Here is a 27,878-nt window from a genome sequence, read left to right as displayed (position 1 = left end):
TAGTCAATAATGCACTTTTGCACAAAATAACACCTTGGACCTCTATTGGTGCACGAACTCCCTAGAAAAAGATGCAGAGGCCTGCCTACAGTATATAACCCAGTTTGGGCGGGAACCCCTTTTGGTATTTTAAACATGTTATAATTTAGCTATTGGAAAATAGCAGATCTACAAGCTCATAGCGTGCCACCGAGTGGCGCACTAGTACGACCTTGTAGGTCTGCTATTTTTTTTAAATCGTGAAAATGCGGCACAAATCTTTGAATATATATATTCTTTCAGAGCCAAAGTTTTTAACTCAAATCTTTGCTTCTGAGAGGGGGGTCCCTGGAACAACATATTTTCAAATGGGGTCGGCGGCCAATTACATATAATTTTAGGGGTCCTTTGAACCACTGACATAGAAACATTAGGGTTTTCAGGAAACTGTCATGATTTAGAAGGCCAGTGCCTAAATGGGATAACTGTGCCAGTGTTTAGTAGAGGATGATGGTAATTTGTTTTCCTAATGTGTGTCTGGCTCTCTCTCGTTTCTTCCTCTTCCAGTACGGGGACTACGATCCCAACGTTCACAAGCCTGGATTCCTGTCTCAGGAGGAGCTGCTGCCCAAGAGGGTGAGTGGCGTGGCGTTTCTTATCATCCCTGCCTCAGGCCATACTGTACCTGTCGTTATTCTGGGATGGACCGGGAATGCCTCGGTTGTAGCCAACAGTTTCATATTAATTTCATACCTGTCGTTATTCTGGGATGTTCCCGGGAATGCCTCGGTTGTAGCCAACAGTTTCATATTGATTTCATACCTGTCGTTATTCTGGGCTGTTCCCGGGAATGCCTCGGTTGTAGCCAACAGTTTCATATTGATTTCATACCTGTCGTTATTCTGGGATGTTCCCGGGAATGCCTCGGTTGTAGCCAACAGTTTCATATTGATTTCATACCTGTCGTTATTCTGGGATGTTCCCGGGAATGCCTCGGTTGTAGCCAACAGTTTCATATTGATTTCATACCTGCCGTTATTCTGGGATGGACCGGGAATGCCTCGGTTGTAGCCAACAGTTTCATATTTATTTCATACCTGTCGTTATTCTGGGATGTTCCCGGGAATGCCTCGGTTGTAGCCAACAGTTTCATATTGATTTCATACCTGTCGTTATTCTGGGATGTTCCCGGGAATGCCTCGGTTGTAGCCAACAGTTTCATATTGATTTCATACCTGTCGTTATTCTGGGATGGACCGGGAATGCCTCGGTTGTAGCCAACAGTTTCATATTTATTTCATACCTGCCGTTATTCTGGGATGGACCGGGAATGCCTCGGTTGTAGCCAACAGTTTCATATTTATGTCATACCTGTCGTTATTCTGGGATGGACCGGGAATGCCTCGGTTGTAGCCAACAGTTTCATATTTATTTTATACCTGTCGTTATTCTGGGATGGACCGGGAATGCCTCTGTTGTAGCCAACAGTTTCATATTGACTGAATGAGACATACGACATTCCGTTTAGTGCGTCCATAACACAGCAGTATCAACAGACAAAAAGGACAAAAGAAAGAAAAAAGAAAAAAACACTGATGGGCATAAAACTGTCATAGTCCAGTCAAGTCATCTCCATCCATTAATAAGCATTATAATGCACCGTTAAAAGTAGTAAAATACATGGACAGAGTTTGAAGTTCATGTGCAAATTCATCATCAGTAGAGGGGGGGGGGGGGACCACAGGGGATTATATTTATATACTATATACTATTGCACTGTTAAAGGGACAATTCACCCTTTTTGCAAAAACATATTATGTTTAGAAGCTTTAGAACACTTTCCTGGGGGTCTTTATGTATGTAATATGTCGTTTTAGATATTTTAGTTTGTAGCAGTGAGCACAGTGTCTCTGATGTCATGGACACTGGTCTCACTACCTTCCTGGACTACAATTCCCATCATTCTTTGGTGCACTGCTCCTCCTTGTGGATAGGGGGAGATCTGTCTTACTGAGACAACATGTAGTCCAGGAAGTAAGTAGAGCCCAGTGTCCATGACATCAGAGACACCCGGCTCACTGCTACAATCTAAAATATCTAAAACCATATATTACATACATAAAGACCCCCAGGAAAGTGTTCTAAAGCGTGTCCCTTTAACGGTCCTGCATTTCAAATGTTTGCCTCAAAGATCCTCAGTATGTTTGGCACAACATATCTCTGTGAGCAGGCTTTCTCTGTGATGAATATCAATAAATCCAAACTGCGCTCACAGTTGACAAACAGACATCTAAATGACATTATGAAAGTTTCAACTACTCAGAAGCTGGTCCCTGATGTTGACAAGTTGGTTAAAGCAAAAAGAACCCAGGTGTCAGGCAAGAAGTAAAACAATTATTTGTATTTTTTGAGCTGAACTTTTTCTGTTTGGGTTTTTTCCCTTACTTTTTAATTGATTATGCAATATGCATGCATGAAGTAAATGTTTGCTGACAAGTGATCAACAGCTGACACATAACAAAAGCCACACATTACTGAACAGAAACTGCAGATATTGTGCTGACATGGTAATAGCTCTCAGGTGATCAACACCTGAAACATAAGAACAAAAGCCACACATGACTGAACAGAAACTGCAGATATTTTGCATATTAGCAGATGTAGGTAAACAAGGTAGACAAGTAATGTCTTTACTTCAAATTGAAATGTTTTACTTTCAAATGTTTTGTTGGTGATCCTTATTGCATTGTTTATTAATTACAGTAGAATATATAATATATAATATATAATATATAATATATAATATATAATATATAATATATAATATATAATATATAATATATAATATATAATATATAATATATATATTATATATAATATATATTATATATTATATTCTAGCAGTGACTGACTGAGATATCGACCGCAACTGGTTGTGGCCCCCATCAAGTGACCTTTTGACCAATGCGGCCCTCGCCCCAAGTTCAGTTCGACACCTCTGCTTTAAGGACTGTATTCACAGTCAGAATATCTGTGTGTATTTTGTGTCTGTGTGTGTGTTGACCTCTTCATTCCAGGTGATTAACTTGTACCAGATGACTGCAGAGATGTGGGAGGAGCGGATCACAGCATGCTACGCCGAGCACCGGGGTCGAAGCAGGTAAAACAGATGGAATGAGCATCCATCCATTCACTCGAATCCAGAGCCCTGCAGCACTTGTCAGAGACGTGGACAAAGAATCGAAAATATGTAGTTTCAGGGGCAACGGTTGAGGGGAAACTGTACACAGTTGACAAATGACATTCCGACGTTCAAGTTGTTTTCATCATCTTTCATCGTCTTTTTTTGTGTGTTGACGTTTCAGGCTAGCTGTACGTGTGACTGTGACACTTCTCCGCTATCTGGGTAATCTTATCTGACTGACACAAACACGATCCGAGTGTTTTCCCTCAGCTCCAGACTGGTATATTTGCACTGCTTTTTACAACAGAGATGCTGTCGTTTTTGACATATTCATTTCAGTTTGGTGTTTAATTTCAGTAGTTTTAGTTTTAAGTATAAGTTTATTTTTTCAGGAATGCCCTGATTTATAGCAGTGGTTCCCGAAGTGGGGTCCGGGGACCCCCAGGGGTCCTTGAGGGAGTTCCAGGGGGTCCCCAGCTAGATGATAGTTAAGATCCAAATGGATCCTTATGGGTCTGTAACTCAGAGAGTGTACAAATGGAACCAAATGTACCCTTATTTGTTTCCATTTGTACACTCTCAGAGTTAAATTAGCATTGATTTTACAATATAATATGGGGGTCCCAGAGATAGAAATGCCATTAAATGGGGGTCTGTCGACTAATGCATGTCAAACTGGGGGGTCCTTGAAATTAAACGGGTTGAAAATGCTAGAGCTAGAGCCATAAAAGTCTTCTCTTATTGGGGTCCATGGCATATATTTTCAACTGGGGGTCCCGCGGGCTAATTGGTGTAAATTTGGGGGTCCTTGACGTGAAAAGGTTTGGGAACCACTGATTTATAGAACCTGAAAAGGGTAGTCTGAGAGAATGCATTACATGGTTCCCGGTAGGGCATTAAGCAACTAGTCGATTAAAGTATTAAAGATTAAAGTAAATCCAGTTAATCCACTAGTCGACCTTGTTGGTACTACGTATGGTTGACTAGTTGATAAGAAAAAAACAATATATATATTTTTATTATTGTATTATTTTTTCCCTGATTATGTAGGTCTGTAGATCAGGTAGATTATATTTATAGTCACCAATGTACACAGTTTTAAAATGTACAAATATATATATATATTTTTTACATAATAGTTAGTTAAACAACTAGTCGACTAGTAAACTAGGCAACTAGTCAACTAGTAAAAATGACTAGAAGTTCCCGGTCGCTGCCCGCACAGAGTACAAAACACCGATGCTGGCTCTTTCAAAGCAACCAAAGGTATGGCGACCCCATATCTAATCTAATATAACACCTTCAATATAACAGCACCCCACACAGAATCAGAATCAATCTTTATCGTCACATCACATTACAAGTAATAAGGTGGGTGAAAAACTTGGTTTGTGCAGACTTGCACATCCCAGACGACTCTTCTCCCCTCTGGCTCCAAAACTTTGGAGTGCACTTCCCACTGCAATCAGAAGAACTGCAGACTCATCGTAGTCTGAAAACTCACCTCTTCAGACTCCATCTTAGCCTTAGAGTATATATGAATAGAGATGGCATCGGATTTCTCCTTCCATCCACTTGCATTAAGTTGCTCAAAAGCGCATGAGGTGATTTCACTCCTCCTTCCGGGAAGGAACAGAGTGCATTCTGGGATGGATTGGACCCAAACACATGAACGCGCTGGTCGTTGACTCATGTCATTGCACACGTTCACGTATGAAACATTCGTTCATGTGTCATGGTCCCAATAACATGAACATGCGTAATGATAGTCAACGGGCTCGAACTGTAATGACAAATCCGGCCACTATGTCCATTTCGCCCCAGGGTTTCCTCCGGGTTCCGTCTCTATTCATATATACTCTAAGGTCTTAGCCCGTAGCACTTGCCCTAGCCTCGACGACCTTACAGGCGTATGCAAAGGCTCAACTTATGTTATTCATTTAGGTATCCCTAAAGGGGCGAGGTTAAAACACGGCAGACTGCTGGGTGAGCGCTGGCGCTTTATATGGTGGCGTGGCGTGTCACGAGGTGTGACCATATATGGAGATGTGATGTCACAAGGCGTGACCATATGGAGATGTGATGTCACGAGGCGTGACCATATATGGAGGCATGAGTGACGGACGGACGGGGGATGCAGGCAGTGTTTTTGGCAGCACATTTAGATTTTAGTTTTAGTCTCTTGAATAGCTTGCATTTAGTTTTAGTCACATTTTAGTCACCTGGAATGTTTTAGTGTTTAGTCAAGTTGTAGTCGACTAAATGTTATAAGATTTTAGTCGACTAAATCTACAGGTGATTTAGTCGACTAAAATTTATTTTTGGCGCGCCTTGATGCCGTCATAATGACTGATTTTACACTTGCTGAAAATAGCCGATCTACAAGCTCACAACGTGTCACAGCGCGACCAAGTGTAAAATGACTTATAGTGGATCTCTTGTCCACTAGTCCCCTCCTAACATTTTAGTCTAGTTTGTATTTGTTGACAAAATTGTCAGTATATTTAGTCTTGGTTTTAGTCATCATAGCTTAGTTTCCATTTACATTTTTCGTCTTAGTTTTAGTCGACGAAAACAACACTGGATGCAGGTTTTTCATAGTAAATGAGACCTACCGTCGCAATCGAGTGTCGATTGCATTGGGATTGCGGGACTGCGACGCTTACAGTTCCAAAGCATAAAATTGTGCAGAGCTTTTCAAACCCCTCGAGGCTCACTGTCCCACCCTCGCTAACAGGCCGTTGTGCAGCGTAATGCTCCTCCGTGTTTTTAAACAATTTAATTGGATAGATTTCGAGCCATCAAGTTTTCTGCCATAAGAATTATGCTAATGCTGTGCTGTGTTAATCCTGGGACGACCCTAAAACTCCAGCTCTTGACAGCCTGCAGGCTCCTGTGAGGCTGTGACAGGGAGGGGAGGGGGAATGGAGGATGTGTGCATTTAGTTTTCACTGTTGTTGCAGCGTTATGGGTGTAGAATTAAATTAGTCTTATCTCTCATAGTGCATGACCCCTTCTTGTTAGGAGAGTCGTGCGGGCGTGGGTGAGTGAGTGCGTGCGTGCGTGCGTGCGTGCGTGCAAAAAAGAGAAACTCATAACTAATATTTTTGCCCCCCTGTGGTGCCGGGGCGCTTTTGTTCATGACACCACATGACAGATGTCACACGAGATGTCATGAAATATGCTGTGATGACTCTCCTCTCCTCTCCTCTCCTCTCCTCTCCTCTCCTCTCCTCTCCTCTCCTCTCCTCTCCTCTCCTCTCCTCTCCTCTCCTCTCCTCTCCTCTCCTCTCCTCTCCTCTCCTCTCCTCTCCTCTCCTCTCCTCTCCTCTCCTCTCCTCTCCTCTCCTCTCCTCTCCTCTCCTCTCCTCTCCTCTCCTCTCCTCTCCCCTCCCCTCCCCTCCCCTCCTCTCCTCTCCACCTCTCCCCTCCTCGCTCCACTCCACTCTCCCATCTGCCTGTCTTTGCTCCCCCCCCCCTCCACCACCCTGTTACCCCCACCCCTCTTTGCACTCCCATCACCCATCTCTCTCTCTTTCATTCTGTCTCCTCTCCTCCCCTCCCCTCCCATCACCCATCTCTCTCTCTTTCATTCTCTCTCCTCTCCTCTCCTCCCCTCCCATCACCCATCTCTCTCTCTTTCATTCTGTCTCCTCTCAGGGATGAAGCAGAGATGGAGTATTTAAAAATAGCCCAGGACCTGGACATGTATGGTGTCAATTACTTTTTCATCAGGGTAAGCTGAGGGTTTCTCCACTGTTATCTGTTACACGCTAAGCCCATATACGATACAGAGGCATGTTCCTTTTGTCACGCTAAGCACATGTACGATACAGAGGCGTGTTCCTTTTGTCACGCTAAGCACATGTACGATAGAGAGGCATGTTCCTTCTGTCACGTAATGGACATGGTAATCCCACTGTGTTCCACACAAAAGTTCACCTCGGATGAGTGCATTAATAGAATTCATAACATGATTTGGATCGCCAACATTTACAGAGGCACCTTTTGCGTGAATAGGGAATTATTGAACATCACCCCCTCTGGCCAGTGAGTCAGTGAGTGTTTTAACCCATTTTGGAATTTACATTTTTCTGAAAAACCCATGTTTCTATGTCAGTGGTGCTCAACCTTTTTCATGTCAAGGACCCCCAGAATTATCTGTATTGGGCCACGGACCCCCATCTCAAAATATGTAGTTCAAGGGACCCCCCAGAAGCAAATATTTTAGTTAAAAATGTTCGCTCTGAAATATATATTCAAAGATTTGCGCCACATTATAACTACTTTAAAAAAATAGCAGACCTACTGTTCGGTTTTCGGTGAGATTTGCCGGGATTCGAATTCCCAAGAAATACAGCAGATAAGCTACGTTTAATGCGCACAATTGATTTATGTAATGCTTCAATAATTTCCTTATTTTACGAATCAAACATGCTTTTTTATAGGGTTTTTATTAGTTCATTCCTTAAACATAAAACACATATAACAACATACACACGTTTGCTCAAACTTCCCCAATGCAGACTGACAAATAGTACCTTGGATCTGTGCCTCAGCACGCCCTTAAAGTCTAATGCCTAACCTGCTCTCATCTGGAGAAGTGTGGTTATTGAAACATATTCCTAGTATCCCACTTCATGTGGTATTAAGTAAATGTGCATAATGTGCGGTATTCCACTTGTTTAATGGTTCCGCTATGCTTACTTTCTAATATGTGTGTAGTTCCACGTGTGCGTGGTGTTCCACCCACTAAACACTAGTTTGTGGTTGTGTGCCACTGGTTTGTGTGGTTTTAAATCTGCCGTTTCAAGATTATTGATTGGAGACAAGAAACACAATAAACACTTGGTTACAACCTAATTATCATATTACACATTAATAACATAGTTTATGGAATAATGCACATATCATATCTTTATATTTACCGCTGGCCTCTGCTGGTCTCTTTACACGGTGGTTTGGTGGTTGAATCTAACTAAACTCTGGACCAGACAGTACACTTAAAGAAGTGGTTTGCTTTTGCAACCAATCAGATCGCAGGGTCAGTTTTCTGCCCCTGTCTTTGGCCAATGAGAAGCCACAGACACTTTTTGCCTGTGGATTGTGACATCAGCTCCTTTGCAACAACCCCATCACTTCCTGTCACGTGAGCTGTTGCTTAGCTCTAGATCAAAATGTCTAGATTAACTGTAAGATCATTACATTCTTATATTATCTAGGCTTTACTAACCCAGTATAATATTGGTTACATTTAGAACACATTTTACTCAATGAAAGGAATAATCTACCAGATTATAGCTTCTCCCTATACATGCATCTGCTCAGTGACTTGGTTTCAGTGGTCTTTCCTGTGGCATGTCATAAATGTCTTTGTTCCCACGTCAAGATTAGATAGCAACCCCCTTTTCCAGGTGGCTGCTTCAATGGAATGTGCTGGTCAGGGAGACCCATTTCAGTCCCTTCAGTTTACCAGTGTGAAATAGTTGATCAATAATGTTGACCTATAATATATTTTACCACACTTCTGATAACACATCCTCGCACATCCATATATAGTTCGACACCTACAGTACAAGCTTGTAGCACGCCCCCCAAACAGCTGGTCTGCCTCTGCCTAATTCAAGTGTAAATGAGTGTCGTCTCACTCTGTGGGCAGTTCAACCTGGTATCCCTAGGCGACTGTGGCTCAGGAGGTAGAGCAGGTCGTCAATGATCCCTGGGTCGGTGGTTCGAATCCCGGCTCCTCCTGTCCACATGTCATAGTGTCCTTGGGCAAGACACTGAACCCTACATTGCCTCCAATTGAGTTGGTCGGTGTGAGTTTTCCACCATTGGTGTGTGAATGTGGGGACGCTGGCGTCGACTGTTCGCCGCTTCACCTCCCAATGTATGAATGAATGAACCATTGTAAAGCGCTTTGAGCACTTGGAAAAGCGCTATAAAAATGCAATTAATTTATCCCTATTTTGGCCAATTTCAAAAGAGAAATGAACCTTTCCTAAACTGCTGTTTAACACAGAATGTTTTAGTTGTTTCTTTTTAAATATTTCTGCTTGTAGCACGTTGAGTATCACAAATGATTTGTGTGTTATATATAAAATTTGTTGGAATAGAGACGGACAATTTACTGCATCATCAACTTATTTATTAGCACGTTGCGTTTCGCCGTGAGCTCTCCAGCTTGTCTCAGTTCAGGCTGCATGAACAGCGCTCAAGCGCTCGGTTTCAGCAGGTGCTATGAAGCTCACGGCGAAACACGTTGTGCTATAATGTATATATAATATGCTATTCATTGTATGACAAATTACATTGGTGTTAACCCGGGGTCTAGTTGATTGTGCCCGTCTTGTCCCGTCTTGTTAACCACGGTTTCTTGGCTGTTGTTTTTCTAGAACAAAAAGGGAACCGACCTCCTCCTGGGCGTGGACGCCCTGGGTCTGCACATCTACGAGCCTGACAACAAGCTGACGCCCAAGTGCTCCTTCCCCTGGAACGAGATCCGTAACATCTCCTACAGCGACAAGGAGGTGAGCCCAGCAGACCATCTGGAGTAGGGATCCGATAAACAAGCTTATTGAGTACCCGTTATCAATAAGCTTTAGGCTTATTGAGCCTGTTATCCAGCACAGCGGCCCATGATGGCATGTTTAAACAATCAAGACAAGAGGCGAAATAAATGTAATCATCCATGCTGGCACAAACATGTCTGTCTAAAAGTGTATTGATGCCTGCTAACACAGCGCTTTTAACCCATTTTGACCTGATATCAGATCTATAAATGTCTTCTACATCGTGACAGTTTTCTGAAAAAGCCTATGTTTCTATGTCAGTCGCTCTTCGATTTTTCAAAAATAGCAGATCTACAAGCTCATAGTGGCGCGCTAAGAGCTTGTAGATCTGCTATTTTTCAATAGCTAAAGCATAACATAATGCTAACACCAAAAGGGGTTCCCACCCCAAAAGGGGTTAAACAATCAAGACAAGAGGCGATCAAGAAATAAATGTAATCATCCATGCTGGCACAAACATGTCTGTCTAAAAGTGTATTGATGCCTGCTAACCAGCGCTTTTAAAGTGATGGTACACATAATTATTAACCAGTTAACAGTTTCTTTTTAATATTATTTTATTGGTAAAAAGGTCAATTGCCTTCCGTCTGTTGTGTATTTGAAGGCCCTATTAAAAGATACTGGTTCTGTTTATTGATCGTCTCCCGTCTTTCCACAAAATAATATAAAATGCTCGATAGTGGAGCTCAATAAGAACCCGGCTCGATAAGCCTGATCGATAAGTTGCTCGTTATCAATAAAAGAAATAACGAGCTCCATTCCTAATCTGGAGGCTACAGCGAGACACGGAGGATTGTTGGTGTTTTAGTTTTAATCTTGCAGAATGTTTTTTATGGCGTGGCTTTGCAAGAGGCTATCAGTCTATTAGAGCAGGCGTTCCCAATCTGGTGCTGTACATCATCATTATACATCAACACATATAATTCAGCAGACAAAGCATCTTACTGAAAACTCTGAGACAGTCTTTGAGGGGTGCTAGCCCCTCCTATGCCCAGCTTTCCAGGTTTGGGTGAACACAAACATTGGCTTGTGATTGGCTGATCACCCCATATAGCAATGCTTTGATTGGCTGAGCAAAGTACATATTGAAGCTAAAAGTGAGGGCAGAAAAGCGAAGACGGAAAAGTGAGGACGCAAATTGTGATTGGCCGGCATGAGGATGTCTGATTGATAAGAGCGCCCCTCACTTCACACGGGTGTGATTTATTTTTTTATGTAAATGCTGGCTTGAAACCTCTCAAACAACTCATCTTCTTTAAAAATGTGCCAAAATCATAGATATGTAGCAGTTGACAACTCATGTTTGGCAACGAGAAGAACGAGATGTACATTCATTGGATGTTCAATTTAGTTCATTTTAAATGTAATATGTTTTGTGATTGTGAGCAAACCTTTGTCATGACGGTTCATTCTTCTCGTCTCGTCATCTCTAGTTTGCCATCAAACCTCTGGACAAGAAAACAAACGTTTTCAAGTTCAACTCCACGAGGCTGAGGGTCAACAAGCTGGTGAGTAGCGCCCACTTTCACAACAAACAAACATGGGTAAAAAGTCTCCTTCTGCAACGCAATGCCCTGACCCCCTCCCTCAGAACATGCAGATCACTTACATCTTTTAACGCATTTAGGCCTTTAGACCAGGGGTTTTCAACTGATTGTGAACGAGGGACCACCACCATGGCTTAGAATCAACCTGGGGACCACTATTGTGTTGGGTGGGGATATGGGCTAAGATTAGTGCTTTTGTAAGTTAACACTTGCTATGCATCCCATGTGTATACTGTACATCCCACTGTTTCTCAACCGTTGACTACTACTGGTAAAATGTCCTAATAATAATGAATGACTCAACCAGACAATCCGGTGCACTTCCCCCTTCTTGAGAATCTAACTCCCTTTTTCTGTTGAATTTCTTGACCTCTTTCTTGACCTCTTGTCAGTAAATGACTACATGGATGGACTCATCACAGGTCACCAGGTCATTCACTTCACGGTTTCTCAACTAGTGGAAACATTTAAAAAAATCAACAAATCCTACATTACTAAATGAATGGTCAGGGACCACATGCAATACCTCCACGGACCACCAGTGGTCCACGGACCACCTGTTGAAAACCCATGCTTTAGACGTCAATTTTAAAAGATGTCTTCTAAATCATGACATTTTTCTGAAATACCTCATGTTTCTGTATCAATGGTGCTCAATATTTCATGTCAAGGATCCCAAAAATTATATGTAATTGGCCGCTGATTTCCCATCTGAAAATACCGGTATGTAGTTCCATGGGGACCCAACCAGAAGCAAAGATTTGAGTTAAAAACGTTCGCTCTGGAAGAATATATATTCAAAGATTTGCGCCACATTTTCACGATTTTTTCAAAAATAGCAGACCTGCCGATTATGTGGCCGATACATTGGCCACATCCCTAATTGTGTGTGTGTGTGTGTGTGTGTGTGTGTGTGTGTGTGTGTGTGTGTGTGTGTGTGTGTGTGTGTGTGTGTGTGTGTGTGTGTGTGTGTGTGTGTGTGTGTGTGTGTGTGTGTGTGTGTGTGTGTGTCCTTCAGATCCTGCAGCTGTGCATAGGGAACCATGACCTGTTCATGCGTCGACGGCGTGTCGACTGTCTGGAGGTGCAGCAGATGAAAACACAGGCCCGCGAGGAGAGAGCCCGGAAACAGGTACCATACTGGGTGGAAAGTAACTTAAGTACATTTACCTAAGTACTGCACTTAACCCATTTAGACCCGAGTTAAAAACATTCACTTTGAAAGAATATATATTCAAAGATTTGCGCCACATTTTTAAGATTTTTTTCAAAAATAGCAGACCTACAAGCTCGTAGGGCGCGCTATGAGCTTGTAGATCTGCTATTTTTCAATAGCTAAATTATAACATAAACAGACGATCCACAAACTCACAGTGCATCGCCCCAACCGAACTTCAGAAGCGCACATTCGGGGCGCAACACCGCCTTACGATGCAGCAACACATATTTTAAGTTAACTTTATTGGCGAGGCGGGTTAGAGCCGGTTAAATAAAGCAATAAAGCATAATGGGATTTAACTTGTCCTCCTGCGAGGAAGTGTGGTAATCATGCGATTACCGTGCCATACCGTGTTGGCGTGTTGTGGAGCTGCATGCTTAGCTGGGCTTCACGGCTATTTGCATTCACCAACGCTGTTGTCACCAATCAATCCAAAAAGCCGACATTTTCGCATATAGGGAGGGGGGGGGGGGGGGAGGGGGGGGGGTGAAGGAAGGAAGACAGGTTCTCAATCACACGCAATTCACGTGCACAGTTGACGTGCAGATTGCGTGCAGTGTGAGAATACACGGGCTTCAAAATAAAAGCAATGCAGTTTTAGTCCACCCATATGGTAATGAAAGTATGTTTTATTTTCTCTCTCTCTCTCTGTGCTCCAGGTGGAGAGGCAGCGTCTGGAGCGTGAGAAACGTCTTCGGGAGGACGCGGAGAGGGCGAGAGACGATCTGCAGAGGAGGTTCGTCCTGCTGCAGGACGATGCCCACATGGCCAACGAGGCCCTGGTGAGACCCCCCTCTGTCCCCTCTAGGCCCTCTGGTGAGACCCCCCTCTCTGTCCCCTCTAGGCCCTCTGGTGAGACCCCCTCTCTGTCCCCTCTAGGCCCTCTGGTGAGACCCCCCTCTCTGTCCCCTCTAGGCCCTCTGGTGAGACCCCCCCTCTCTGTCCCCTCTAGGCCCTCTGGTGAGACCCCCCTCTCTGTCCCCTCTAGGCCCTCTGGTGAGACCCCCCTCTGTCCCCTCTGGTCCCCCTGGTGAGACCCCCCCCTCTGTCCCCTCTAGGCCCTCTGGTGAGACCCCCCTCTGTCCCCTCTGGTCCCCCTGGTGAGACCCCCCTCTGTCCCCTCTAGGCCCTCTGGTGAGACCCCCCTCTCTGTCCCCCTCTGGTCCCCCTGGTGAGACCCCCTCTCTGTCCCCTCTAGGCCCTCTGGTGAGACCCCCCTCTCTGTCCCCTCTGGTCCCCCTGGTGAGACCCCCCTCTGTCCCCTCTGGTCCCCCTGGTGAGACCCCCCTCTCTGGTCCCCCTGGTGAGACCCCCCTCTGTCCCCTCTGGTCCCCCTGGTGAGACCCCCTCTCTGTCCCCTCTGGTCCCCCTGGTGAGACCCCCTCTCTGGTCCCCCTGGTGAGACCCCCCTCTCTGTCCCCTCTGGTCCCCCTGGTGAGACCCCCTCTCTGTCCCCTCTGGTCCCCCTGGTGAGACCCCCCTCTGTCCCCTCTGGTCCCCCTGGTGAGACCCCCCTCTCTGTCCCCTCTAGGCCCCCTGGTGAGACCCCCCTCTCTGTCCCCTCTGGTCCCCCTGGTGAGACCCCCTCTCTGTCCCCTCTAGGCCCTCTGGTGAGACCCCCTCTCTGTCCCCTCTAGGCCCCCTGGTGAGACCCCCCCTCTGTCCCCTCTGGTCCCCCTGGTGAGACCCCCTCTCTGTCCCCTCTGGTCCCCCTGGTGAGACCCCCTCTCTGTCCCCTCTGGTCCCCCTGGTGAGACCCCCCTCTCTGTCCCCTCTGGTCCCCCTGGTGAGACCCCCCTCTCTGTCCCCTCTGGTCCCCCTGGTGAGACCCCCTCTCTGTCCCCTCTGGTCCCCCTGGTGAGACCCCCCTCTCTGTCCCCTCTGGTCCCCCTGGTGAGACCCCCCTCTCTGTCCCCTCTGGTCCCCCTGGTGAGACCCCCTCTCTGTCCCCTCTGGTCCCCCTGGTGAGACCCCCCTCTCTGTCCCCTCTGGTCCCCCTGGTGAGACCCCCTCTCTGTCCCCTCTGGTCCCCCTGGTGAGACCCCCTCTCTGTCCCCTCTGGTCCCCCTGGTGAGACCCCCTCTCTGTCCCCTCTAGGCCCCCTGGTGAGACCCCCCTCTCTGTCCCCTCTGGTCCCCCTGGTGAGACCCCCCTCTCTGGTCCCCCTGGTGAGACCCCCTCTCTGTCCCCTCTAGGCCCCCTGGTGAGACCCCCCTCTCTGTCCCCTCTAGGCCCCCTGGTGAGACCCCCCTCTCTGTCCCCTCTAGGCCCCCTGGTGAGACCCCCCCCTCTCTGTCCCCTCTAGGCCCCCTGGTGAGACCCCCCCCCCCTCTCTGTCCCGGGTGTTTGTTCCTTTCTCATTGTCGGGGTCCTTGACATGAAATAGTTTGAGCACCGCTGAAAACTGTCATGATTCAGAAGACATTTTGTAGAATCTGGTCAGACCTTGACCTCGATTCTACACAAATGTCTTCTAAATCATGACAGTTTTCAGATAAATCTCAAGTCTCTATACTGTATGTCAGTCGTTCTCAAACATTTTCACGTCATGGATCCCCAGAAATATATGTTAATAAAACGTTCACTGTGAAAGAATGTAGATCTGCTATTTTCCCCACAGCTAAAGCATAACAATGCTTAAAACACCAATCAATCAATCAATCAATCAATCTTTATTTATATCGCACATATAGCACATTTCAGGCAGCGAGTGCAGTTCAAAGGGCTTTACAGTAAGAGCAAAAATATAACAAAGAGCAAAACACAACAAGAGAGCATCAACTACATAGTAAGAAAAAAAAAGAAAAACAATAACAAAAGGAGCGACTAAAAACAGGAAAAGGACATGTAATGATCTAGGAGGTAAAAGCAATGCTAAAAAGGTGTGTTTTAAGCTTTCGTTCGAAAATGTCCACAGATTCAGAGAACCGTAGATCCCTTGGCAGGCTGTTCCACAGCAGAGGGGTGTATAGTAGCTAAAGGCAGCTTCTCCATATTTATTTGTTTTAGGGGTCTCTGGAATCTCTAGGAGACCAGCACTGGATGATCTAAGGGGTCTGCCGGGCACATATTTAGGAAGCATTTCTTAAAAATAGACAGGTGCATTTCCAGGTGCATGCGGCAACCAAAAGGGGTTGCCGCCCAGAATGGGGTTATTGGGTCAACTTAACGTCCCTACGTACACTTCGTCCTGTGCCGTCCCCCAGCTGCGCTCGGAGCAGACGGCCGACCTGCTGGCGGAGAAGGCCCAGGTGGCCGAGGAGGAGGCGGTGCTGCTGGCCCAGAAGGCTGCCGAGGCCGAGGCGGAGATGCAGCGCATCAAGGTCACGGCCATCCGCGGCCAGGAGGAGCGCAGGCTGATGGAGCACAAGATGCTGGAGGCCGAGATGCTGGCCCTCAAGATGGCCGAGGAGTCGGAGAGGAGGTGTGTAGTAGTGTGTGTGTGTGTGTGTGTGTGTGTGTGTGTGTGTGTGTGTGTGTGGTAAAGCCTGATTTATACTTGCAAGTTTGTGTCGAAGTGTCCTTGAGCAAGACATGTGTGTGTGAATGGAATGCACCATTTAGCAGCATTAGTTTTGCACGAAAAACACACTAAATCCGACCATATCCACTTATAGCCGCATAATGACTTTCTGAAAATGTTGCCTCATATAGGATGTTAATCGTATGGTCACACATAACTGCCGATAACTGGCATTAAGCTACTGAATTGGAATAGTTATCATACCAAAATATAAACTAGAGACATGTAGGAATATATACAAATGCTAAAAGTTTACGCTCACCTTAGGACGTGGTACCAATTTGTCCAAGTATCAGTGTTGTCCCCTCTGCACTATTAGGTGGACAGCTGGACACCTGCCCGTGGCCGTGGGTGTGCGTTTGTCACTTTTATCCACATGCGTGGGCAGGCAGGCATGTGCGTGTGTCTCACACTCAAACACACCATTCATTCGCAGAGTTTTAGATGTTTTTAGTTTAGTTAGTTTTAATTCGTTTTAAATCGTGCTTAATCCATTCTGGGCGGGAACCCCTTGTGGTGTGTTAAGCATTATGTTATAATTTATCTATTGAAAAATAGCAGATCTATACAAGCTCATAGCACGGCACCGAGTGCCGCGCTACGAGCTTGTAGATCTGCTATTTTTGAAAAATCGTGAAAATGTGGCGTAAATCTTTGAATATATATTCTTTCACAGTGGACGTTTTTAACTCAAATCTTTGCTTCTGGGGGTTCACTGGAACAACACATTTTCAGATGGGGGTCGGCGGCCAATTACATATAATTTTGGGGGGTCCTTGACATGAAACAGTTTGAGAACAACTGTCAGGATTTAGAAGGCATTTGTAGAATCAGTCCTCTGGTCTAAATGGATTAACTTTCCCAAGTTTCAGTTTCTGTCATTTATTTTTTTTATTTTTCCCCCCTCTTACATTTGAAATGCTAATCCCCCTGATCGCAGTCAAGTGTCTCACGGGACTGACTGCGATCAGGGGGATTAGCAATCCCAATCCCTACTAATAACAATAATAATAAACATTAATCCCTACCTAATAACAATCCTGTGAGATCAGAAGTGATAGGATGGGCTCTTGTACCTTGAAAAGTAGCTCGATGCCACCAGGGGTCACCAGAGCAAAGCATTTGACTTGTTCGTTCAAGGACAACTTATTTTTTTTCTTTTTTTTGGGTTAATTGTTTTAGTTTGTTAGAGAAAGTAAAAGATGAGTGTTAATTATTTTTAGTTTGCTGCTTTCTTTCGTTTTAGCGATTTAATTTAGGCCTGACGTCGGAATAAAAAAAACGTTCGCTCTGAAAGAATATATATTCAAAGATTTGTGCTGCATTTTTTGTGCTGATTTTTCAAAAATAGCAGACCTACAAGCTCGTAGCACGCCACTCGGTGGCGCGCTACAAGCTTGTAGATCTGCTATTTTTCAATAGCTATATATGTATAACATAATGCTTAGTTAAAACACCAAAAGGGGTTCCCGTCCAGAATGGGCATAGGCATTAGGCATTCGAACAAGTTATTTTTTTACAAAATAAATGTGTTATTATTTACATATAGTCCTGCTAGACCCCAGAAATTACATCTGGCCACAAAAGATCACAGGATCTACTAGATACTATAGGGTGTCGTAGGCTCAATATGTCTGTTTCCCTTTTATCTGTTACTTTCTCTAATAACCAAAAACATGAACCTTGGTTGAAAAAACAAAGACAAACTTAGTTGCAATCCATTATTTTGAGTGAATACATTGATATTTTAACCAATCTTGTATTGTAAGTAATGTCAGTCCTGGGGATTTGTTTCCATTTTGGTCCTAACAGTTATTATTATCATTTAATCTACAGTACAGATTGTGGTAATGCATGAAGCAGAAGGCGTAGTACAGTATCTCCTCTGCTAAAAGGGCCTTCCGTCTCGGCTCAGCGGTAGAATATCTGTCAACCCGCGTGGGAGTTTGGTGTGCAAATAAACCTCCACGCCTCACGCAACTGTTCTGTAGTCGATACGTGTGATCTCCTCTTAACCCATTCAGACCTGAGATCAGATTCTAACGCACAGAGGAATGGCGGTTCTTTAACGCATTTTGAACTGAGATCAGATTCTAAAAATGTCTTCTACATCCTGACAGTTTTCTATTCTGACCTGAGATCAGATTCTAAAAATGTCTTCTACGTCAGTCATTCTTTGATTTTTCAAAAATAGCAGATCTACAAGCTCATAGCGCGCCACTCGGTGGCGCGCTATGAGCTTGTAGATCTGCTATTTTTCAATAGCTGAAGCACGACATGACGCTAACACCAAAATGGGTTCCCGCCCAAAATGGGTTAACCCATTCAGACCTGATTCTACAAATGCCTTCTAGATCCTGACATATTTTCTGAAAAACCCATGTTTCTATGTCGGTGGTTTTCAAACGATTTCATGTAAAGGACCCCAAACATTATATGTATTTGGCCACCGACCCCCATCTGAAAATATGTTGTTCCAGAAGCAAATATTTGAGTTAAAAATGTTCGCTCTGAAAGAATATATATTGAAAGATTCGCGCCACATTTTCACGATTAAAAAAAAATAGCAGATCTACAAGTTCGTAGCGCGGCACTCGGTGGTGCGCTATGAGCTTGTAGATCTGCTATTTTCAATAGCTAAAATATAACATAATGCTTAGTTAAAACACCAAAAGGCGTTCCCGCCCAGAATGGATTAAATGGTCCGATTCCAGCAAGGGAGATTCTAATGACTGTTCCCGTATCATTCCATGTCGGTCTTTTGTCTGAGCACTGCACTTGAGGTGTGGGTAATCATGCATGTTCACACACACACACGCACGCACATGCACACACACAACATAACATTAGAGAGAAGCTTTAGTTCATTGTGCTATAGCTAATTGTTTGCAGGAACACTGATTAACAAGGCCCACCCGAGTCAAATACAATTACCAGATGCTGGAGCCTCTAAGCACATTCAAACCGATTTTGCAATCTATCCGCGTAATGCAGTTTAATTGCTACGAATGCACAGCACCCGGTATCCACTGACCCAATCACCTTTTATGAATATATAAAAATATCACTGCAATGTACTAGAAAACATCACAGAGTGACACCATCACTTCACAACCTCACAACGAGCACCATTAACCCATTCAGGCCTGACGTCGAAATAAAAAAAAAGTCTTCTAAACAATGACCATTTTTGGAAAGATTTGAGGCACATTTTAACGGTTTAAAAAAAAATAGCAGACCTACAAGTTCATAGCGCGCCACACTAAATTATAACAATGTTTAAAACACCAAAAGGGGTTCCTGCTCAAAACAATTCGAACACAATTCGTCATAGCGTTATATGACAAAATCAACAATAATCCGAGTATTAGCTGTATTTGCCGGATTATAGCATTGTTTTGATTTTATATAAATTATATCCCTCCGTGTGACATTTTTTGACCACGTGTGTGTGTGTGTGCATGTGTCTGTGTGTGTGTGTGTGTGTGTGTGTGTGTGTGTGTGTGTGCGTGTGTGTCCCCGTCACCCTCTCTCAACAGAGCGAAGGAAGCTGAGCAGTTGAAGCAGGATCTGCAGGAAGCACGCGAGTCTGAGCGCCGAGCTAAACACAGGCTGCTGGAGATCACCAGCAGGGCTGTCTATCCGGTAACTGCCTGGAAACGCATGCACGCACACACACACACACACACGTGCACACACACACACACACGAACACACGCATAAATGCGGCATACTAGTACGCATACACACAACCATTTCCCAGTATTCATGCACAAGGCCGGAAGATGCTTGCATATAAAACAGGACACACACAGACACAAGTCGGCCTACGCGAACAAGCCGCCTACGTGAAAATCCACGTGGGGCAAACACTTGTGGACAGAGAGAGAGAGAGAGAGAGAGAGAGAGCCTGTGCACGCATACATTGCAGACAAACACACACACACACACACACACACACGTGCACCAATTCATGAGGGGAGACGTGGGAACACACACGTTCTCATCTCATGAAGCACACAAAACACAGATGCGCCGCATTGCGCAATCATCTCACCGGTCATCTTCATTTGGCCTCTGGGAAATGGACGATGGATAGCGATGGACGACGCCGTGCGTGGCCAGACTGTATTTATCTCTCCCAGACATATACTGTATCTATTCTCCGGCCCAGTTGGAGAATGCAGATAATGCATTTCCATTTATATTGTATATTTTGGTCTAGTCCTTTTTTTGCAGAGTGGTCCCTTCTCTTTCATTCCCCACATCCATGCTTCATCGGGAAACATGGTGTGTGGAGTTATTCCCATCCACACAATAATCTGCTCTTTTCAGTAATTTCTTTTCAGTAAACCCACATTTTCTTTGTATATATATATATTTTTTATCCCACGATTTTGTAACCCATTTTTCACCCCTGTGTCAATCATCGAATGTGATCCTGGGCTCTACACACCCTCCGCCAACCTAGTCCCCCATATATGGGGGACAAGGGCAGAGCAACGGACTTGAACTCATGCTTCCTTCATGCCTGAGTGTCCAAGTTGCTCCTTTACACCTGACAGGGGGGAGTTTCCCTGGTTGGACGTAGTGCGTGGAAGGAACACGTTATTCCAACCAGTTCCTTTCCCTTCCATCAGGCGCCCCGGCTGGCCAGGGGGAGGCAGTTTAGAGACCAGGATTACTGCATGTTTTTTGTGAGGGTACCTACCCTAGGGGACACGGGGAGAACATGTGAGGGTACCTACCCTAGGGGACACGGGGAGAACATGCAAACTCCAAACCCACATTTTTTTATTGATTATTTATTTTAAAAACCACACACACAATTAACACCCCAAACGCCCGGGGTTATTTAATCCATTAAATCAGAGCGCCCAACGACTTATAGCAGCGGAGGACATTTAGCGACGGACCGGGTGTTATCCCGGATGTGGCTGAAGTAGCCTGATGTAGCCAAAACACTCTAGAGGCGATCGACAACAACGGGAGTTATAATTAAATTTTACCGCGACTAGTGACGGGACCGCGGTGGGCCGTCTAACACATGATCTTTGCTTAGAATGGGACGGGATGATTTATGATGCCTTATATCTCACTCTCACCTTTCCCACCACTCCCTCCCTCCCTCCCTCGTGTTCCCTTCTCAGCCTTCACAGCCGCCACAGCTTTCGCAGTCGACGCAGCCAGCACAGCCATCGCAGCCACCTGCGCAGCCGCCGCAGACGTTGCCGGCTGCCAGCATGCCGGCCGACCTGAGCTTCAGCCGAGAGAACCTGAGCTTTGACTTCAAAGACACGGACATGAAGCGTCTCTCCATGGAGATAGAGAAGGAGAAGTAAGTAAAGACATGGACATGAAGCGCCTCTCCATGGAGATAGAGAAGGAGAAGTACGTGAGGCCGGTGGCGCGCGCATGGACCCGTTTATTGGAGTGGTTCTCACACTTTTTTATGTCAAGGACTCCCAAATTGACATGTATTCATGGGCCGTGGACCCCCCTATCTGAAAAATAGAGCTTGTACTACCAGGGTCCCTCAGATGAGAGGATTTGTGTCCATTCAGAAATCGGCAAAATCTTTCAAGATTAGTCGGACATGAAAAACTGATCAGTGAGGAGTGATCGTCAACTTCAATACTGGTTTTGGCAGTAATGCAACACGAGCCCCAGGGTCTATACCGATGCTTTTAAAAATGGCCTAAAAACATAATTTTTAACAGTTTGACTGCACCTCCCTCCCTCAGGGTGGAGTACATGGAGAAGAGCAAGCACCTCCAGGAGCAGCTGAACGAGCTGAAGACGGAGATCGAGAGTCTGAAGCTGAAGGAGAGAGAGACGCCGCTGGACATCCTCCACGAGCAGAACGCCGAGCAGGGAACCAGCAAACACAGCAACTTCAAAAAGGTACGCAGGGTGACGTAGACTCTGAGGGGGCCCTGCACCCCCAGGGAACCAGCAAACACAGCAACTTCAAAAAGGTACGCAGGGTGACGTAGACTCTGAGGGGGCCCTGCACCCCCAGGGAACCAGCAAGCACAGCAACTTCAAGAAGGTACGCAGGGTGACGTGGACTCTGAGGGGGCCCTGCACCCCCAGGGAACCAGCAAGCACAGCAACTTCAAAAAGGTACGCAGGGTGACGTAGACTCTGAGGGGGCCCTGCACCCCCAGGGAACCAGCAAACACAGCAACTTCAAAAAGGTACGCAGGGTGACGTAGACTCTGAGGGGGCCCTGCACCCCCAGGGAACCAGCAAACACAGCAACTTCAAAAAGGTACGCAGGGTGACGTAGACTGTGGGGGCTCGAGCCCCCCATGAGGAATTAGACCTGAATATGTCCAGTATATTATATCCGCCTATAGTCTGTTCGTCCCGTTTGTACCGCAGCAGATCGCGCTGCGCCCGTTCGCACAATTCTCGTCTCGGCGTCGACTTTGAGTGTAATCGCGCCTGCTCTAACCATTCAAGTCTGAACGCACCTTCCTTAACAACTCTTTTGTCCTCACTGTCAGGGGTGGGGGGTGGGCCGCGTTGCGGGGGGTGGTGGGGGGTGGGCCGCGTTGCCTGTCCACTTGTCCACATGCAGATCAGGCATTCTACAACAGGTCGTTTCGAGGAAGCAATCTGATTGGTTGAAACAGCCTTCTGGGTTAAACCAGCACCGTTCAACACCTAATCAAAACAAAGAATTCAGCCGGTCTGTTTTCCCAGAGCGCTAGCAAACTCGGTGGCTAGGCTAGCTAGTTTCTTGGGACATTTGTGGTCGTAGTGACTACATCTGTCATTAAAAAAATATATTCTTTCAGCAATTTTCTTAGTTTTAAGTGGTAGAATTGCAATATTACACTGCCCTGTCCCTGTCGTGGCAATAATCACGTTAAACCACACCCTCTCGTGTAATATTGCTTAATTGAAATGCTAATCTTGTTTTCACCTGCCAGGTACTGTATGGGTACTGTACATTACTGTACTCTGCTTAGGCTACTTGTTCACAATGAAAAGGAGTAGCCTACCAGATGACTCATTTAAACATGCTCTTCTGTTTATAATCTAAACATTTAAAAAGTGTCACAAATAAGTGTTTAGATCCTATAAATGCCCCCATGACGATTATAAAAACATGTCTCTGCAGACAGTACAGCCAGTAAACCACACCAGTTGCATCTCCATGCAACAAATCCATTTTAACACATATATACTGTACACATCTTTTCTAATTAAACCGCAGGCCTTTAGGGCTTTTTTATTGATTATAATTATAATTATTATTTTTAACGTTTTTTGTTTGTTAGTTTTTTTGGCCTCTACTTCTGCACCGTACTCCTCTCTGTTTCGTGCGTGTGTGCTGCCGTTCCCTTCCTTGTTTACGGCTCAGAAAGAAAGGCTCGTATCTCCTAATCTAGGGACTCTACAGAGTACAGAGTTTGTTCACTGACGATGGAATGCACTTCCCATCACAGTCAGAACTGCAGTCTCACTCCCAATCTTCCGCCGTAGTCTGAAAACCCACCTCTTCAGACTCCACCATGGCCCATATTATAGCTTGTTACGTAGACAGCACTAGAATTGCATTTTATGTAGTCATAGCACTTTATAGTACACATGTATATTGTATAATATATAATAGAGTATGTTACGTTCTTAGTTTATACATGATTCATGATAACTACTTTTTATATATGTGATGTATGCCATGCTTTTGTTTTTGCTTAAATGTAAGTCGCTCTGGATCAAGAGCGTCTGCTAAATGCCTAAATTGTAATTGTCTTTTGCGTTATCAGAGAGAGAGAGAGACGAGCATTTAGTGCTGCGCAAAGTGCTGACATTTTCCCCACTGACCTAACGGAGTCTGTCTGCTTCTTCAGAGGGAGAAAAAGAACAGTTTGATCTTCAGGCAGTTGGTTCATGTATTCCTCGTAGTTTCTTTTGCACTCTGCGTACTGTTATCGCCAAAGCATTACGCTATATGATGTTCTCTGTGGATACACACAGCCCCCGGGATGCTAAATGAGGGCAAAGGTATAATGGTTACTGTAAGTAATGCTCCTTTAGGGAGGTTTTAGCAGGAGGAAAAATACTTTGTCGTACGTTTATTGAACGCCAATAAATAATGTTGAAATGACATGCCCCAAATAGGGATGCAAGGGTTAAAGTGGTTAACCCACTTAGACGTCAGGACGATTCTAAATCTAAATCCTGACAGTCTTCTACGACAAACCTATGTCTGTAGTTCTCAAACTATTTCAATATGTTGTTCCAGGGACCCCCCTCCTCCCCAGAAGCAAAGATTTGAGTTAAAAACGTTCGCTCTGAAATAATATACAGTAATTCCAAGATTTGTGCCACATTGTCACGATTGAAGTGCCGCGCTACGAGCTTGTAGATCTTAGATTCCACGTTGGCCCTGGATTATTGTACAGTCTGTTGTACCACAGTCTCTTGACGCTGCTGAGTAGATTCCACTAGGGCTTGTGTTCCCAAACTGTGGTGCGCGAACGCCCTCTAGGGGGTGCGTGACATGAGAAGGGTAATGGCGGTTTTATGGTGGTTTTTAGCACAAGCGGCACACTGTTGTAAGGAGATGTATAGAGCAGCCGGGGGAGTACACAGCAGATGCATGTCTCTCAGTGCAGTGGCATGCTGTGATTATTTGCCATAATCATATATATTTTTAAATGGGACATTTTTGGTCAATTACAACGAGACTGAGCATTGGAGGGTGCGTCAGCTAGGTCAGGAGGTAACAGGTGGACGGGTAGTGAGTGTTAAAAACAAAACTAATCATCCGTGTGTAACTCGTCATAATGCAGTCGGGGTCGCGTGACCATTGACACCCAATCCCCCGTGGCTGGCTGGCTGCGTCCCCTTTGGGTGAGTAATTAAAGTCGAACCTTGTTATCTCCTCCCCCCCCTGGCAAGGCTCTTAATTTCAGAGAACACATTAGGATTCGCCGGGTCTTTGCACCATCCATGCAACAGGAACACGATGTGTGGAGGGTAGAGGGAGGTAGAGGCTAGAGGGAGGCAGAGAGTTGAGGGGAAAGTCAGCCGAACGCTGGCCTCGTACAATCGAAAATTTTTAAGGAATTGGCCCGAGGCAGCATCAGGGGACTGATGTCTCCTGCTCCCCCGGTGCGTGAAAGCCTATAATAGGCTGTTCTCTTTTCTGGAGATGAGACCATGGCCTTTTACTGCTGTGAATCGCAGTGAGCAGTAAATAAAGAATGCCGTGTGAATTTTCAGCTTGGAAATCATATGGAACCATGCACACACACACACACACACACACACACACACACACACACACACACACGCACATGCACACAGAGAGAGAGAGAGAGGGCTTGGCTCATGCACATCAATTCTAAAATTGAAGTATGGCTACATAAGACCTCGGTCACACATGAAAGACAAGCGTGTCTTCTCCTCTGTGTCTCCTGTGTCCTCTCTGTGTGTCGCAACGGCTCGCAATTCATTTTCAACGGGAGTCACGTGGTTTGGACGAGACGAGCTTTGCTCCACTGCTGAGGGGGGGAGGGGGGAGGGGGGGGGGAGGCCTCGCGTTACCACCGATGGCAGCGGGAGGGAATGGGTTAAAGTACCATGCGTTAAGCCATTTTGACCTGAGATCAGATTCTAAAAATGTCTTCTCCATCCTGACAGTTTTCTGAAAAAGCTATGTTTCTACTGTATCTCAGTGGTTCTTCGATTTTTCAAAAATAGCAGACCTACAAGCTCATAGCGCGGCACTCGGTGCCCGCTATGAGCTTGTAGGTCTGCTATTCTACAAGCAGATCTACAAGCTCATAGCGCGCCACAGAGTGGCGCGCTACGAGCGTGTAGGTCTGCTATTTTTGAAAAATCGAAGAACGACTGACATTTTTTAGAATCTGATCTCAGGTCAGAATGGGTTGATCAGACCAGTGTGTGTCCAGTGGAAACCTCGTATGAATCTGATCTCAGGTCAGAATGGGTTAAAACACCAAAAGGGGTTTCCCGCCCCAAAATGGGTTAAGCCCAAACCACACCAAAGGGTCAAGGCGGTTTTAGCGTTGTCCCTGTGGTGTGATGTGTCTTGTTGCACGTTGATCCAAGTAGACCCGAGTGATTCAACGGCCCAAACCACACCAAAGGGTCGAGGCGGTTTCAGCGTTAACTCCTTGCAACCGTTTGGACCCAAGGAGTTGCACGGTGACCCTTTGGTTCTAGGGCTTTAGATTCAGCCAATTTGAAGTGAGGCTGATCATGTTGTCTATAGAGAGAATGTCGATAGAGAGTATATGCATCAGGACACGCCCCCTCATCTAGACTGAGTGGCAACACATTGAGCAGCATGGAGTTTGGAAGCGCTCGTTATAAATCACTCAACCGTCCTGCCATACCACCTGTTTCTAAATGTCACATAATGCAGGAGGCAGCAAAATGTTGTGTTATTGAAAACAAGCACTTCCAAACTCTGACACTTGGAAACATAATCAAATGCAGGGCATTTCTTGTTTGGGGTGTTTCTATGGGGGATTTTCATGAAACAAAAACTTTGCAGATAGAAAGAGGATAATTCAAGGTTTTCGTTCAGCTGCAATGTTGGTGAGTTTAACATTGTTTAATGCAATCAGACAGGACTTTTCTGTTTGGATGAATGGGCTGTCAAGGCCAGAAAGTAGTTTTTTGCCACTCAGTGGGCCCCCTCTATCTGTATGTGTGTGTGTGTGTGTGTGTGTGTGTGTGTGTGTGTGTGTGTGTGTGTGTGTGTTTCTCTCTCTCTCTCTCTCTCTCTCTCTCTCTCTCTCTCTCTCTCTCTCTCTCCCTCACTCTTTATCTGTGTTTGTCAGCCGCGGCAGAGTTTCCTGGCAGACAGCACAACACTACCTTTCCCCAACCACCCCCACCCTGACAACAAACCGCTCAACACCTTTGCTCTAACGTTAAGCAAACAAAACGCAACTAGCAAGTCGTTGCAGTCGTGTGTCGCGTAACAACGGAAGGTTTGAACTGAATCCTAATAGGATGATGTCTCCTTGAAACCTGTGACTTTGTTTGTTTTCCATGTTGCTTCATGCATGTTAGAGTCCTAGGGTCCTGCTGTACCGCTTTAATTCTGTGATCCTTTTAACCCATTCTGACCTGAGATCAGATTCTAAAAAATGTCTGTTTGAAAATGACAGTTTTCTGAAAAAGCTATGTTTCTATGTCAGTCGTTCTTCGATTTTTTTCAAAAATAGCAGACCTACAAGCTCGTAGCGCGCCACTTGGTGGCGCGCTACGAGCTTGTAGATCTGCTATTTTTCAATAGCTAAAGCATAACGTAATGCTAACACCAAAAGGGGTTCTCGCCCAAAATGGATTAAAGGCTAATCTGTCTCTTTGTTCCTTGTTGTTGTTGTTGTTTTTCTTACAGTTAACACTACAAAGCACCAAATCCAGAGTGGCCTATTTTGAGGAACTTTAAAAAAATAAAACGTGCGTGGCGTGCAGATGGTTGTGGTGGACGGCTATTGGCTAGACACCTGCACGCCATGCACGGTTTAACACCTGCTCTACAGCACGCCTGGTGGATACACCTGGTTTTACACCTGCTCTACAGCACGCCTGGTGGATACACCTGGTTTTACACCTGCTCTACAGCACGCCTGGTGGATACACCTGGTTTTACACCTGCTCTACAGCACGCCTGGTGGATACACCTGGTTTTACACCTGCTCTACAGCACGCCTGCACTCCCCCCCAGTCAGCAGGGCCGGCTCCAGGTTGACTAAAGGGGGGGAAGGCGAAAACTTTCGAGGGGGCACAAGTGATGTTATTGTTTTTTGTATTTTATACAGCTATTGCGTTGACAAAAATCTGATATCCCCAT

The 27,878-nt window shown here is 45.4% G+C and overlaps 1 protein-coding gene across 1 annotated transcript in view; it reads left to right on the top strand.

Moving 5' to 3' along the window:
- Positions 1 to 27,564, top strand: part of nf2a (NF2, moesin-ezrin-radixin like (MERLIN) tumor suppressor a) — a 40,424-nt gene extending 12,860 nt beyond the window's left edge. Inside the window, exons 5-16 of the mRNA XM_083784365.1 lie at positions 547 to 615; positions 3,057 to 3,139; positions 6,824 to 6,899; positions 9,559 to 9,693; positions 11,169 to 11,243; positions 12,301 to 12,414; positions 13,161 to 13,283; positions 15,708 to 15,925; positions 19,564 to 19,669; positions 21,175 to 21,362; positions 21,769 to 21,928; positions 27,423 to 27,564. Of these exons, the coding sequence (XP_083640491.1) occupies positions 547 to 615; positions 3,057 to 3,139; positions 6,824 to 6,899; positions 9,559 to 9,693; positions 11,169 to 11,243; positions 12,301 to 12,414; positions 13,161 to 13,283; positions 15,708 to 15,925; positions 19,564 to 19,669; positions 21,175 to 21,362; positions 21,769 to 21,928; positions 27,423 to 27,473 (1,398 nt within the window). The 3' untranslated portion in view covers positions 27,474 to 27,564. The remainder of the gene's footprint in view (positions 1 to 546; positions 616 to 3,056; positions 3,140 to 6,823; positions 6,900 to 9,558; positions 9,694 to 11,168; positions 11,244 to 12,300; positions 12,415 to 13,160; positions 13,284 to 15,707; positions 15,926 to 19,563; positions 19,670 to 21,174; positions 21,363 to 21,768; positions 21,929 to 27,422) is intronic.
- The last annotated feature ends 314 nt before the right edge of the window (positions 27,565 to 27,878 follow it).

This window comes from Protomyctophum parallelum (assembly GCF_964188405.1).
Source record: "Protomyctophum parallelum genome assembly, chromosome: 15".
Taxonomy (NCBI): domain Eukaryota; kingdom Metazoa; phylum Chordata; class Actinopteri; order Myctophiformes; family Myctophidae; genus Protomyctophum; species Protomyctophum parallelum.
Note: the sequence above shows the minus strand (reverse complement) of the source record. Positions and strands in the feature narration are given on the sequence as shown.